This window comes from Protomyctophum bolini (assembly GCF_963924005.1).
Source record: "Protomyctophum bolini genome assembly, chromosome: 1".
In the NCBI taxonomy this organism is placed as follows: domain Eukaryota; kingdom Metazoa; phylum Chordata; class Actinopteri; order Myctophiformes; family Myctophidae; genus Protomyctophum; species Protomyctophum bolini.
Window position 1 is genome coordinate 11,151,863 of NC_137862.1, and position 13,972 is coordinate 11,165,834.

General features: G+C 41.5%; 1 protein-coding gene across 4 annotated transcripts; it reads left to right on the plus strand.

Annotated features, from left to right (window-relative positions):
* The first annotated feature begins 2,251 nt into the window (after positions 1-2,251).
* cops2 (COP9 signalosome subunit 2) lies at positions 2,252-12,280 on the plus strand. Of its 4 annotated transcripts, none has more exons than XM_080781995.1 (13): positions 2,252-2,411; positions 3,183-3,296; positions 3,446-3,532; positions 3,627-3,752; positions 3,836-3,925; positions 4,023-4,100; positions 4,431-4,605; positions 7,111-7,289; positions 7,550-7,602; positions 9,218-9,315; positions 9,398-9,480; positions 9,934-9,992; positions 11,650-12,280. In XM_080781995.1, the coding sequence occupies exons 1-13, from the start codon at positions 2,352-2,354 to the stop codon at positions 11,792-11,794; spliced, it is 1,347 nt and encodes a 448-aa protein (XP_080638121.1). In that variant the 5' UTR covers positions 2,252-2,351; the 3' UTR covers positions 11,795-12,280. The 4 variants fall into 4 exon arrangements, with proteins under 4 accessions (XP_080638121.1, XP_080638123.1, XP_080638122.1 ...); XM_080781997.1 differs by having other exon boundaries at positions 3,446-3,523; XM_080781996.1 differs by having other exon boundaries at positions 2,252-2,405.
* The last annotated feature ends 1,692 nt before the right edge of the window (positions 12,281-13,972 follow it).

The window sequence follows — 13,972 nt, forward strand, 5'->3', positions numbered from 1 at the left end:
TATCTGTGTTTAAGAAAAACTGTAGCTATATTTGCAGTTCAGTTGCTAAGAGAGAAAAAGACCTTGCCAAATTTTGATTTTTGCTCATTAAGTCTGAGCTGTTGACATTCCTGTCAAGAACAAATTCTTAAACTGCAATAAAATGCACCTTTTATGGTAATGCACTAATGATAGGGTGTGTGTGTGTGTGTGTGTGTGTGTGTGTGTGTGTGTGTGTGTGTGTGTGTGTGTGTGTGTGTGTGTGTGTGTGTGTGTGTGTGTGTGTGTGTGTGTGTGTGTGTGTGTGTGTGAGAGAGAGACTGCCTGTATGCATTGTTTCCACCCTTATTTTATGTACCGGTAATTTAGTCATGTAAATGTCATGTAGTGCAAATCAAAATGATAAGAAAGTGTGGCAGAGCAGAGAAAATAAGAAAAAAAGGAAATGCTACTAAAAAAACATATATAGTTTGTATTTTCAAACAATTTCATAATCAAATAAATAATAAATATGCATATTCCATCTCCCACAAACAGATGGGAGGTGGGCACCCAAATAGACAGATAGATGCGGGTCCTATAGCTTTGTAAATTATTTTATGAATCCTCATCTTTAGAGTATACACAAGTCCTCATCGGACCCAAAGTTCCATCAGAGCAAAGCACATAGTTAATTTTCGTGTAGTACAAATAATAGGCTAATACGGCAGTGCACTTCTTTAGATTTACAAGAACATTGTATGTTCCAGGCCAGCTCGCTCATGTCCACCGGCTCCCTGGCTATCTGAAACTCTCAGATCTGAACGAACACCTCTAAGGGCAGCCGAAAGAAAGTGGCACAAGACAAAGCTACCAGATGACCTTTTCCACTTTCACTCACTCCTCTGCCTTCGCCCACTCACTAACCACTGCTAAAACCTCTTTCTACCACACCAAAATCCAATCCTGTACTTCTAACCCAAGGAAGCTCTTCTCCACTTTCTCCTCCCTCCTTAAACCCCCTCCCCCCACTCAACCTTCATCCCTCACTGCTGATGTTTTTGTCAACTACTTCGAGAAGAAGGTTGATGATATCAGCAGCTCCTTTCCTCCCCTCCCACATAAAGTGGCATCTGACTCAACCAACACGAACCCCAACATACCATGCATGTCCTCCTTCTCTCCTCTTTCCCCAGACGAAGTTCTACAACTATAGTGACATCCTCTACCACCTGTCCTGTCCTCTTGACCCTGTCCCGTCTCCAATCTTCCAGACCATCGCACCTGATCTGCTCCCCTTCATCACCTCCATCATCAACACCTCAGTAACCTCAGGCTGCGTCCCATCTGCCCTCAAGTCAGCCAGAGTAACACCACTCCTCAAGAAACCAACCCTTGACCCCTCAGATGTCAAGAACTACAGACCGGTATCACTCCTTTCATTTATTTCTAAAACCATTGAACGTGTTGTCTCCAACCAGCTCTCTCTCCATCTCTCACAGAACAACCTGCTGGATCCCAACCAGTCCGGATTTAAGAAGGCCCACTCCACAGAAACTGCCCTGCTGGCAGTCACAGAAGCACTATATGCTGCCCAAGCTGCTTCCCACTCTGCAGTACTGAATCTCCTAGACCTATCGGCAGCATTTGATTTGACACAGTGAACCACCAGCTGCTCCTAGACACCCTAGCCGATCTAGGCATCGGTGGAACGGCACTAAAGTGGTTCTCCTCCTACCTCACCGACCGACCTACCAGGTTTCCTGGAAAGGTCTGTTATCATCCCCCCGAACCCATCGGGGCACTATCATCTCTGCTCACAATATATCCTATCACTGCTACGCCGATGACACACAACTGTGAAGAGCAAACCACCGCCACCGCTCCAGCCCTTCTCTCTGTTTTTACTCACCACCGCTCAACGTTATTTCAGCTCCGGTGGTCACCTCACCACCGGAGCGGTGGTCACCTCACCACCTAAAATCCAGACTATGAATAGGCCTTTAGCTTACGCATGTTTCATGATAAATGTTTTTATGTGATGTATTCCCATGCTTTTTTTGTCGCGTCTGCTAAATGCCTAAATTGTAAATTGTAAATTGTAAATATTGGCCTCTCTGGCCACAGCAGGTACAAATCATTCTTTCTTTTTTTGCAGCAAGACTGGAGCATACAGTACTACTAGATGACTGCAGGTGTATTTATTCACGAGTTAATTTGAGGCTATCAAACAGTGCCATCTATGGGCAAAACAATGTCATTGTAACTTGCTCCACACGGTGTCCGCCTCCACCACACACATCAGTATAGCAGCAGCACAACATTAAGTCTAGGCTGGTGACTTTTCCTAGGCTAGGCTGCAGCTTGGGTAGGAAGCAAGGAGAACCATCGAGATGTCTGACATGGAAGATGATTTTATGTGCGACGATGAAGAGGACTACGATCTGGTAACTGTAATCGCTGGGATTATTTTTTTGTTCGCTTAGGCAGAAGGAGTGCTGTCTCACAGGTCGCTAGGTAGCGAGCAGGCTAATGTGAGCTAGCTCGCTAACGGTAGATGTTGAAGGTAGAAGGGCACCTAACGTGTGATCAGGCTCACTCTGGATATATTGTACTAGCGTGCTAAACCGTCAGTCGGATTTAGCTGCAGAGCAGCCGGGATAGTTCACAAGCTGGATGTTTTGTTAATATTGAGAAATATTAACCATGCTCGTTGGCTAACTGGGCTAGGCTAGGCCTAGCTGTGTTTATGAGCAACATAGTAGCCGGCTAATGGTAGCTGGCAAGTGGCAACACTGAGTACAGAAGATTGTGTGCACATCTCAATGACTATATTTAGGCCAGGTGCTGGAAGTCGGGCATCAAGGCAAACATCGAGGAAGAGAAAGAACAATTTCGCAATGTGTTGCCTCTAAATAAAGTAATAATAATAATGAATTGCATTTTTATAGCGCTTTTCCAAGTGCTCAAAGCGCTTTAAGCGTTCATTCATCCATACATTGGGAGGAAGTTAAGTCTCGGAGCTCTAGAAACTACTAGTGTTCTTTCTCTTCCTTGAAGTGGCAACACTGAGCAAGAGCATGCTGTTCGCAGATGTCAACTTGTCAAGGAAACTGTCAGCGTTATACGTGTGTGTTGCGTGTAACTTCAGTTCTACTTCTAACTAGCTAATATGCACATTATGCAGTGCGTTAATATGCAGTGCGCGTTATGTGTCAATGTAGGAATACTCAGAGGACAGCAATTCTGAACCCAATGTGGACCTAGAGAACCAGTACTATAACTCCAAAGCGCTCAAGGAGGATGACCCCAAAGGAGCACTCAGCAGTTTTCAAAAGGTACAACTATTATCATTAACATTTGGGCCGAAGATGAGCACCACTCTTCCTAATAACAGTTTACACACACTGTCATGTTAAAGAGGACATTACTAACTCAGTCTGCAGATGTTTAATGCTGACTTATGAGTGTGTTGTTGTGTCCACAGGTGTTGGAACTAGAAGGAGAGAAAGGAGAATGGGGATTCAAAGCACTCAAACAGATGATCAAGATAAACTTCAAGCTGGTATGCTGTGTAAGAATACACTCCATCTCCTGCTGCTGACTACACGATCCAAAATAGGCGACAATCATTTCAATTTTGTTTTCTGTGTGCCTCAACCTTGCAGACCAACTTTCCAGAAATGATGAACAGATACAAGCAATTGCTGACGTATATCAGAAGTGCTGTCACCAGGAACTACTCAGAGAAGTCCATCAACTCCATTCTGGACTACATCTCCACCTCCAAACAGGTACAGAATGACTCACTCAAATTACGTCTTGTTTAACCGTTTTTAGAATGCCTGTGTATTTATCATGTATTCTTTGTCATTAGATGGACCTACTACAGGAGTTCTATGAAACTACTCTGGAGGCCTTGAAAGATGCAAAGAATGACAGATTATGGTTTAAAACGAACACAAAGGTATGTTGAGTGTGATTGCACCATGCATTGTTTGGGTAAACAGATGCTAAGGGATGTCATTTTAATTTTACATCTATTGTCTGCTGCTGCTCTGTAGTTGGGGAAACTGTACTTGGAGAGGGAGGAGTATGGAAAACTACAGAAGATACTCAGACAACTGCACCAGTCTTGTCAGGTAAATACACAAATTTGTCATTTTTAACTATTAACTTATTTTACTATTTATTTATTGTTATTATTATAGCTACATATAATACTAATAATAAATCTAGCTCAGATTTATACAGTGCTTTTCTAAGCACCCAAAGTCGCTTTACATAAAGAAAAGGAAGGAACCAACTTTATCAAGAAACAATTGTATGCTCCTTATTTGTGTTAAATGTGTACCGTAATTTGTAGTATCCAATTTTCCAATTATCCAATTCATTATTAATTTGATCATAAATAATATAATTGGATAATGTTTCTGACAGTATGGAAAATGGTCATTCTGTGTTGAATGTAGACGGACGATGGAGAGGATGACCTGAAGAAAGGCACACAGCTCTTAGAGATATACGCTTTGGAGATCCAGATGTACACTGCACAGAAGAATAACAAGAAACTGAAGGCCCTGTACGAGCAGTCTCTTCACATCAAGTCAGCGATCCCTCACCCGCTCATCATGGGAGTCATCAGAGGTATAATGTCTCCATATACAGTATATCGTCCTTGTCAGCCAGGAATTCTTTATGAGTAAGGCATAGCCAATACGAGATAGGCACCCTGCCGGTCGACGCAGATTGATAGACAGGAGTTACCGAAATACAATGTATATTTATGTTGTAACTTGTAGCTGTAGCTTATATTGTTATAGGCTACAATAGTTAGATGATTGGTAAATGATTAACCATGACAATAATGACAACATACACTTTTATTTTGTACTTTCTTGAACCACAAGCACTGGACCAGTCATAAAAAGGGGAAGAAGCGTCATAATATAATAGCGACGACATCTGCCTGCCTATTAGTTCCCTTACAAATGTCAGTGTCAAAACAGTCGTTTTATTTTTTACGGCGGTATCATTTAATAAACAATAATTACTTTTGTCGGAGGGGAGGTAGAAACGTAGCCTACAGTAAATCCGCCCCTGGTCCTCGTGTATGATTATATGTCAAGCCATGCTATACAAGTGTATGAGTTTGGCAGAGAAGCAGCTCTTGTTGGCTGACAGCGCTACCTCCTTTGTGTTTCTCATGATTTCAATCCTGTTCTTAAAAACATTTATTTGTGTGTTGAGAACATGGCACACATGCTAGGATGCTGTAGTGGTCGCATTATTTTACCAAATTTGTGTAAAGAAAGCTGTGTTGCTAGTTTCAGCTCCTTCACCTCAGTCGGCTGGAAAAGTCTTCTTAATTGATTTATGCTTAGTCAGAAAGTGTCGTACCAAGTGTACTTTTCCAAGTGCACTTTTCACTTTCTTTGCCATCACTTATAATAAAGTGATTCCCTGGCGTGATTCCTATAAGCTAAAGCAAAAAGTAATTATAGTATACAACAAACACTATTAGAAATTGTTGCCTGGGCCGTGGCTCAGCAGTCCAGGCACCTTGGCTGGTAATCCAGTCTGGCAGTGTGCTGCGGGTTCGACTCCCGATCCTGATGGCCTTCACTGCATGTGAAGGCCATCTCTCTCCCAATTTTCTGTCAGCCTACTGTCTATCCCTCCATAAAAAATATAAAATAAAGGCGAAAGCCACAAAAAAAGTTAAAAAAAATAAGTACATCTGTTATTTCAACTTGGGCAAGTCCAATTGGTCATGTATATTTTTGGCTTTGGGTCGGGTGACCAGACTAGGCATTAATTAATATATTAATTAATTCATAGCGTATTCCGCAGGCGCGCGCCATAGTCTCTTGCTGCTGCTGGCTGTACAGGCTGCTACACAGCGCTCCCCCGTCCACCACAGGGTGCAAACACACAGCGGATTCTTATTGAGTAAACAAAATTCGAGCCACGGCAGCACTTCAGCCGTTCCTTTGGCTAGCACTTCAGCCGTTCCTTTGGCTATATCTAGGATGGAACTTGACGCGACTTGTAGCGTATGTCTGCTTGTGCCCAAGCGGCTTGATGGTGTGTGACGGTCACGCAGCAGCGGTGGTACACGTATTCGGAGACAAAAATCACGATGCATACATTGATTAGATAGTTTCTGTGGAGAGGTTTCCTTGACGTCAACGTGAGGATTGCATCCACTGGTAAAGTCCAACAACACTTCTGAGGACTTTTTCTGTTTGTTCGAAATGCTGCTGTTTGTCTTCATCTGACCGTCTTGGTCAAAGTTTGCAGGCATACTGATTTAAGACTAGTGGGCGTACCCACCCCACTCACTCCTGAAGGTGGCGTGAGGTCACCACAGCCGCTTGTATGCACACACAGCTGAGCCAAATGACAGACGCGACCCATTTGCGGAACCGCTAATGCAAACCGGTTCCGACTTCCGAGTCCCAACCCTAGTCACACCTCCATATATGGTCGCGCCTCGTGACATCACGCCTCCTGACACATCACGCCACCATATATGGCCGTCTCCATATTTGAAGATCACGATACTGACATCAAACTCTGGATAGCCATACATGGAGCTGAACTGTTCTGACATTCTATATGTTCATCCTTCCCCACCCGTCCTTCCTCTTCGATGTCTCCCTTCCCTCCCAGGTAGGCCCGGCCCTACCTGGGTCCTCATCAAACCCTGTACACTCAAGACACTTCCCCTGCTGCCACCATTAGATCTCTATATATGGAGCAGACTTGTTCTGACATTCCATAATTGATCTGACCTCATCAAACCCTGTACACTGAAGACATGGTCCATACATGGCCAGACCTCATCAAACCCTGTACACTCAAGACACTGCCCCCACTGCCACCCTTAGATCTCCAGATATGGAGCTGACCTGTTCTGACATTCCATATGTTGATCTGACCTCATCAAACCCTGTACACTCAAGACACACTCCATGTATGGACAGTACATAATTCATTCCATATGTTGATCTGCCCTTTATGGCTTCTTACTGGTGTACTACTACTACAACCCCAAGTACTTCTAGTAAACATTTGTATGTGGTACTGTCATGTGTTATATCATTTTTATGTAGTTACTTGTTGAATGAGCTGTTCTTTTTGGCACAGAATGTGGTGGGAAGATGCACCTGAGGGAGGGCGAGTTTGAGAAGGCTCACACAGACTTCTTTGAGGCCTTTAAAAACTACGATGAGTCGGGGAGCCCACGGAGAACCACTTGCCTCAAGTACCTGGTCCTTGCCAACATGCTGATGAAGTCGGGAATCAACCCCTTTGACTCTCAGGAGGTATGTACTGTAGACGGTAGACACAGTACTTACTGAAATGTTTTACTTAAAACTCTTTGAAAGCCATTCCCGAGATTAATTTAATAATGCACAGGTAGCCACTGCCAGGGACGGGATCCCGAGATTTGATAAATTAGCCTTAATCCAGAGTTTAAAAAAATATTTATCTTATTTTAGCTTCGGTCAGAATGCATCTCCTGCCATTGAGATTGCTTGGGCACACTTTCTATACCATAACCTTTCTCTCTCTTCTTTCAAAGGCCAAACCCTATAAAAATGACCCAGAGATCCTAGCAATGACAAATTTAGTAAGGTAAGTTACAAGTGTGTTTTCACGATTCAAGTTACTATGGTTATTATCAGTTGGACCTTATTATTGTGTGACTAGTAGTTCAGCATGTTGTATCTTGTGATTTGTCAGGCTTCTCCTTGTCTACTGCTTCCACTTTATACTCTGATGTCCAGAATTTCCATATGCATAATGTCCCTCTCCAGTATTTTAGCTGTAGTTCATATTGTATCGTTGCTGTCCGGAGGAAACCCTCATAACTCCATTTTTGAGGTTTTTGATTTCATTCCATAAATCAGTGCTATTGAACACCCTTTACGACGTCTGTGTGTTGTTTCGAAAATATTGAACCAATGGAAAGTAGTAAAAAAAAAAGCACCCTCAAACTGTCTGCTAAAACAGCTAACTTCACCACCTCTCTCCTTCTCATGCAAGTAATTGACAATATCTAAAGTCACAACACCAACTTTGAGGCAGTATTGCATCGTTTATTCATTTCCTTAAAAACTTATATTTTTCATTTCCTGTAAAATGAACATTTTGGAGTTATGCGGTTTCCTCTGGACAGCAGAGATATTGTATAATGCACTGGCTTTAAAAGTACAGGTTGACAGTGTAGTCAATTGGAAAAAGAAAATAATTATCATTATTACATAAACGACATCTCCCATTGTAATTGGAGATGTAGTCTTTGTCATTTTTTAAGCCTGAGAAGTTTAGTCTAGTAGACGGCCCTTTATTTTCAAACTCTAAATTAGTACCTTTCATCGTCAGTTGATGATTCATATCATATGAGTAAAAATCACCAGACTCATGCGTTTACTTTAGGGACACAGTTCTTACATGACGTGATGTTGAAAACACGTATGGGACTTAGAATGGGGAAAACAACTCTAACCCAGAGGGGTGATGTCAGACTTTGTTACCCTATTACTGTCAGCCTGAGCTGCTGCTCACTCGTTTATCTTCTCATGCTCTGATTTGTTTAAGCTTAACAGCCAAACGGAGAGCTCTCGCCTCATATAACCTTGCGTATTCAGGTTTTCTGTAACTGTGGGAAAAGCCTGGTTTCCGATACAGTTTAACCAGTGCCAGAGCCTCTGAGCCTGCCTAAAACTAACTCCAAAACTGTATTTAGTCATTTCCACCCATGCATGCATGCACGGACACAGATTGCTTCCGTATCCACCGATTTGTAGAATTTTGCTAAAAGTGACATACCGGTACTATTGCCCTCACTGACATACCAACTTAGAATCAACAGTTCGAATAGACTGCCTGCTATAGTATTGCTGAATGTAATTATGTTTATAAACCACAAACATCTACGTGGCTTGGCAAGAATATTACGGGGGAAAGCAGGAAGCAAAATTAGCTGGAGGGCGGTTTTAAATGAAAAAACAGGCATTGTCTGCAATTTATTTCCTTGCATGCATTTTTAGCTTTATTGTTTTTAATTATATAAACAAAAGACTGAGAACACAACTCAACACTGTAGAAGAATAGGGTGTTTACATAGTTGACTTGCATTTGGAAATGTGGCGTGGAAACTTGTCTGGAAGAGAAAGTTTGTTGTGGGTTGTGAGAACACAGTGTATATAGAGTGTAACAATATGACACTTTCTTTTTGTACTCCCAGCGCGTACCAGAATAATGACATCACTGAATTTGAGAAAATCTTAAAAACAAATCACAGTAACATAATGGATGACCCTTTCATCAGAGAGCACATAGAGGGTGAGTGAAAGTGACTTCAGTCCATATTGACGATGATCATAGTGTGTGTGCTACTGAAACTAATCCATGTCTTGGTTTTCAGAACTCCTCCGGAACATTAGAACCCAAGTACTTATCAAACTCATCAAACCATACACAAGAATACACATCCCATTCATCTCCAAGGTGAGCCTAGATGACATACCCTCAAGTTCCTGACACACTGAAAGCGGCATTGACGCTAGCGAGTTTGACTCTGAAAACTGAAAACTGGTTTCTAGAACCAGTCAGTTTGCAATGCAAGTTTAGAATAGAAAGAGGTAATACATTTTGGATGGTGTGTGCCACGCATAAATGCTCCTGTCCAAAATAGAACTGGGCTCTGAAAGGCACGTCTACTCGACGCCTCCAGTATCGAAACAGCCACGGTAAACAATGGACACATTTGATGACACAATCATCTTGGTGCTTTCAGTGTGTCGGGGCCTTTATATCCTTTGGTAGTCATTTGCGTCAGTATTCATAAATATGTACACTATATACATATTTGTTTTAGTCATTATTTTACATAAGTTTTGTATTTTGAAATGAGATTTATTACTATTATGAGATGCATTGTTTTTCTCCCTGCTATTTCAGGAGCTAAACATTGATGTATGCGATGTGGAGAGTTTGCTGGTGCAGTGCATATTGGACAAGTAGGTTGCTACACTCACAAATACACTGTGAAGCTCATAACAACAAAAAGTACCATTAACATAAATAGTGTCAGTTCCTCATAGTGTGTGCCCCTTGGTCTACAGTCAAACCAGGAGGCATGAGTCTGCAATTTATTATTTTTATTTAATTGGTGGCATTTAGTATGTAGGATCTGGTGTGATTATCTACATTATTAGTCTACCTACCATATTAGTTTTGAGATGTTCTGGTAACAGGAATTACATTGTTGATTACAAACACATAATGCCATTGTTTAATATGTTTTGACGGTTGTAGGAGTTAACTAGTGTCAACTAATGACATTAATTATGAAAAACATAGAAAAACGTGACAATTAAGAATGGGTGGACGTTAACTGTATATGAAAGTAATTCACTATCAGGACTGATTAACCAAGTACGGTATTATATTTATAATTCTTCCTCATACAATACCGTGCTGCTCTAGGCTAGCAGTACTGCACGCTCATTCTGTTCAAATTGTCTGACAGTTCTCAGATTGGATGCACCTTAATTGTTTGTAGAAGCGCTTGGTTCTAATATGCTGCTTTTTCTACCAAAATGAGGAAATGTAGTCGATGCACCAGGCTTTAGGTCTCTGATCGGGTATGAACTAGGGTTGGTGCACTAATGTTTTTGTAATCAATTACACAACTAATCTAAAATTAACTCTGTAAATAGCCAGAAGAAATGATTGTGAGATATAGAAGCTATTTGGAAATCATCACCAAACCTTTAGTTCAATAGTACAATTGAGGAGCAGGCCCTCATTTTTAATGTAGCCGAGATACAGAATACAATCAACAGGAATATACAGCAATATTAAATATATGAATCAGAAGACAGAAAATACTCAAACTAAAATAACTAAATCAAATAGGCCCGGAAATGAATTAAAACTGTTACAATCTTGAACAAAAGTGCTGGAAACCATTTCCCTGATTGACCCAAGGAAGGCTGATTTTTAAAGACTTGTGGAGCTCTTTCCAATACATACAGAGACTGCTGCTTTGCCTAGCTCTGTGTGAGCAAAGCTAGGCAAAGCAGCATGCTTATTATATAATATTCAAAAACCCACACATTGTGTCTGTCTGTCCTTGTCCCTTTATGCCCCGACCCCATTTTATGATATAATAATCATTGGTCGTATCATCGGTTCTGGACAACCACATTTCTCTATATGCATATATATTATGTCAGTTGCACAACATAAAAATCAGTGATGCAGTTTGTACGTCCAAAGCTTGTGACATGCACTGCATTGTTAGATCTATAAATATGATGCATGCTGCAGTTAACCACGGACAACCACCAACATTCACAAGTGTACATATTTATCAGGAACTCAATGGTTTCAGTTGTGTTAAACCTTTAACACAATTAAAACCGGAAAATCATCTATTAATCACTTGATGAATTATTTTATACTTTGGATAATCAAATAGCATAAACAAGCCCATAGCGCGGCACAAAGAGCTTGTAGATCTGCTGGGGGGGTCCTTCACATGAAAAGGTTTTGAGCAATCCTGGTTTTTCAGAAAACTGTTAGGATTTAGAAGACTTGTAGAATGGGCTTCAGAATGTTGTTGTAATGTCACTGTTTCTCCTCCCCTCTCCTTTCTGTACTTTGTTGCAGTACAATCCATGGGCGCATCGACCAGGTTAACCAGCTACTAGAACTGGACTATCAGAAGAGAGGAGGAGCTCGCTACACTGCTTTAGACAAATGGACAAACCAGCTGAACTCACTCAACCAAGCTATTGTCAGCAAACTCACATGATAGATATTGAAAATAGATGTGGGAAATGGCATGTTTGAATGCATCCATACAAATATATTACTGTGCTTCTCCATGTAGATCTTAAGAGACATGTGGCACAGACTTTGAGAGTCACGTCAAAGAAAAAACTTCCACACCTGATAAGAATAATCTTTTAAAAGTTTGTTGTTTTTGTCTGAGCAGAGGAAAACGGTCTGTTCATGATCTAGCAGATTTGGAAAAAAATACGTTTCGTATACAGCACCGAGTTGCTTCAGTTGTTTTTTGGGGGGAAAGAAATTCCAAACTGCGTATAAAATATTTTACAGAGTATTTGATGTACATTGTTAATTTGTTGGTAATAAACACGACTTCTCCAGCACAGATGTTTTGATTAGCCACAGTGTTTGAACTGATGATGCATTGTATGATGGATTCCAAATGTTGTCCACTTTAGATTGGTTGGGACTCGGGAGTGGGACACTAATAAAACAGTATTTGAATATATGCATGATGAATATGCAACAGTCTTTTATCTGCGATTATGCTATATACAATTATACACCTTTTTTTTCTATCATGTTTATCACCAACCACCATAGCAGAATGCATTATCGGCTTGCTTGGTGTATTTTTGCTGGGGTAATTGAGCTGACATGTTCTGTGGTGTGTTGAGGCTCTCCCTCACCTTCCCTCATCCCCTACTCCATTACTCACGCTAAGAGTTGTTCCGATACCAGTATCGGAAAAGCTGTGGATACTGCTTAAAATACTGGCATCGGTATATCAGTCTATGCCATTCCGATTCCTGATTTATCACGATTGTATTTACAGGCATATTTTGCTTGCTTCAGTTGATGTCGAACAACTGTTTTATACACTTACTGTACTATTTTCATTATTTTACTAACTTGCTCTGCACTATATATTATCAATGGAATTTTGACTTATTCCTAGATTAGCCAATCCCTAAATGTAACTGGTTCCATTTGTACACTCAGTTACAGACCTGTAAGGGTCCACTTGGAACCCCCAGGAACCCAGATAGTCCCAGGACCCGACTTTGAGAACGACTGTCCTGACCTAGATTTGTTTAAATTAGCCTACACTGGATCTGTACTCGATGTACAAGTGTACTACGATACGCAAGTTACAGGTATCGGTATCGTATCGTGAAGGAAGAAATTGGTACATCTATACTTCTGCCCTTTCCCATCCCTCAATCCTTATGCCTGCATCTCATTCTCAATAACAGTTTGCAGATGTGGGCCCCACAGAACTGTTTATCTTGGGCCGCCCAGGGGGTCCCCAGGCACATGACTGATAGTGGCAACCAACAGTATATTTTACAGTATAGTTTGGGTTCCCATGCACCAAGTGATTAGAAAGGAACAAAATCGGATCAAAATGAGGGATCAGTCAGTGTCCCAATGAAAATCAAACGGGGGTGAAGTGGGTTCGGGAATGAGGCCGGACCAGTTTGTTTGGGAAGTCTGGAGCCTTGTTTTAAGGGCCTTTGAGGTGCTGTGGTACCGGTGCATGCATAGTCGAAGAAACCTTGTACGTGGGCTCCTGTTAGGGTCTTCAAGGTGTTTTTGTTGACCAGTGAGGAGATCCTGTATAGGAATCTTGTTCTTTTTTTTATTACGTTGGTGGCCATTTTATCACCGGAATGATTTGCCTCCAGGATGGAACCTAGGTACTGTAGGTAATTTCATCTTTTCGTGTGATAATATTGTCATCTACTCCAATTTGCTCTATTTGATTCGAATGGATTCAGTTTTTTCCCAGGTGTAAAGATAGTTTGTTATCAGCGAGCCAGGTGCAGATTCTACCGAGTTCAGAGCTGAGGGCCTTTTCAACCTGCAGTTTGTTCCTGTCCGAGCCACTGCTGAGTCATCTGCGAACAAGAACAAGTTGCAGTCACAAGCTGATGTCTTGTCGTTTACATATATTAGGAACAGTAAAGGCCCTAGTATGCTTCCTTGTGGAACACCACAGCTCACTGGGAGGGAGGTGGGACAGTTCACCTCCACCATCTGTTCTCTCCTCCAGGTAGGATTGCATCCAGCTCACTGATGTGCTATCAACACACACACACACACACACAGGAAGAAATGCCACTTGACAGTTTTCAAATTAGCCTCATGGTGGCGCTACAACAGGCCAAGTTGCGTCTCTCTCACTGTCTCACACACA

Excerpts from the sequence above, each read along its gene's own strand:
- cops2 (XM_080781995.1), top strand. The coding sequence starts at position 2,352 with ATGTCTGACATGGAAGATGATTTTATGTGCGACGATGAAGAGGACTAC. Across the intron at positions 3,533-3,626 it reads ACTTCAAGCTGGTATGCTGT|ACCAACTTTCCAGAAATGAT; the intron begins GTAAGAATACAC and ends TCAACCTTGCAG. Across the intron at positions 7,603-9,217 it reads GCAATGACAAATTTAGTAAG|CGCGTACCAGAATAATGACA; the intron begins GTAAGTTACAAG and ends TTGTACTCCCAG.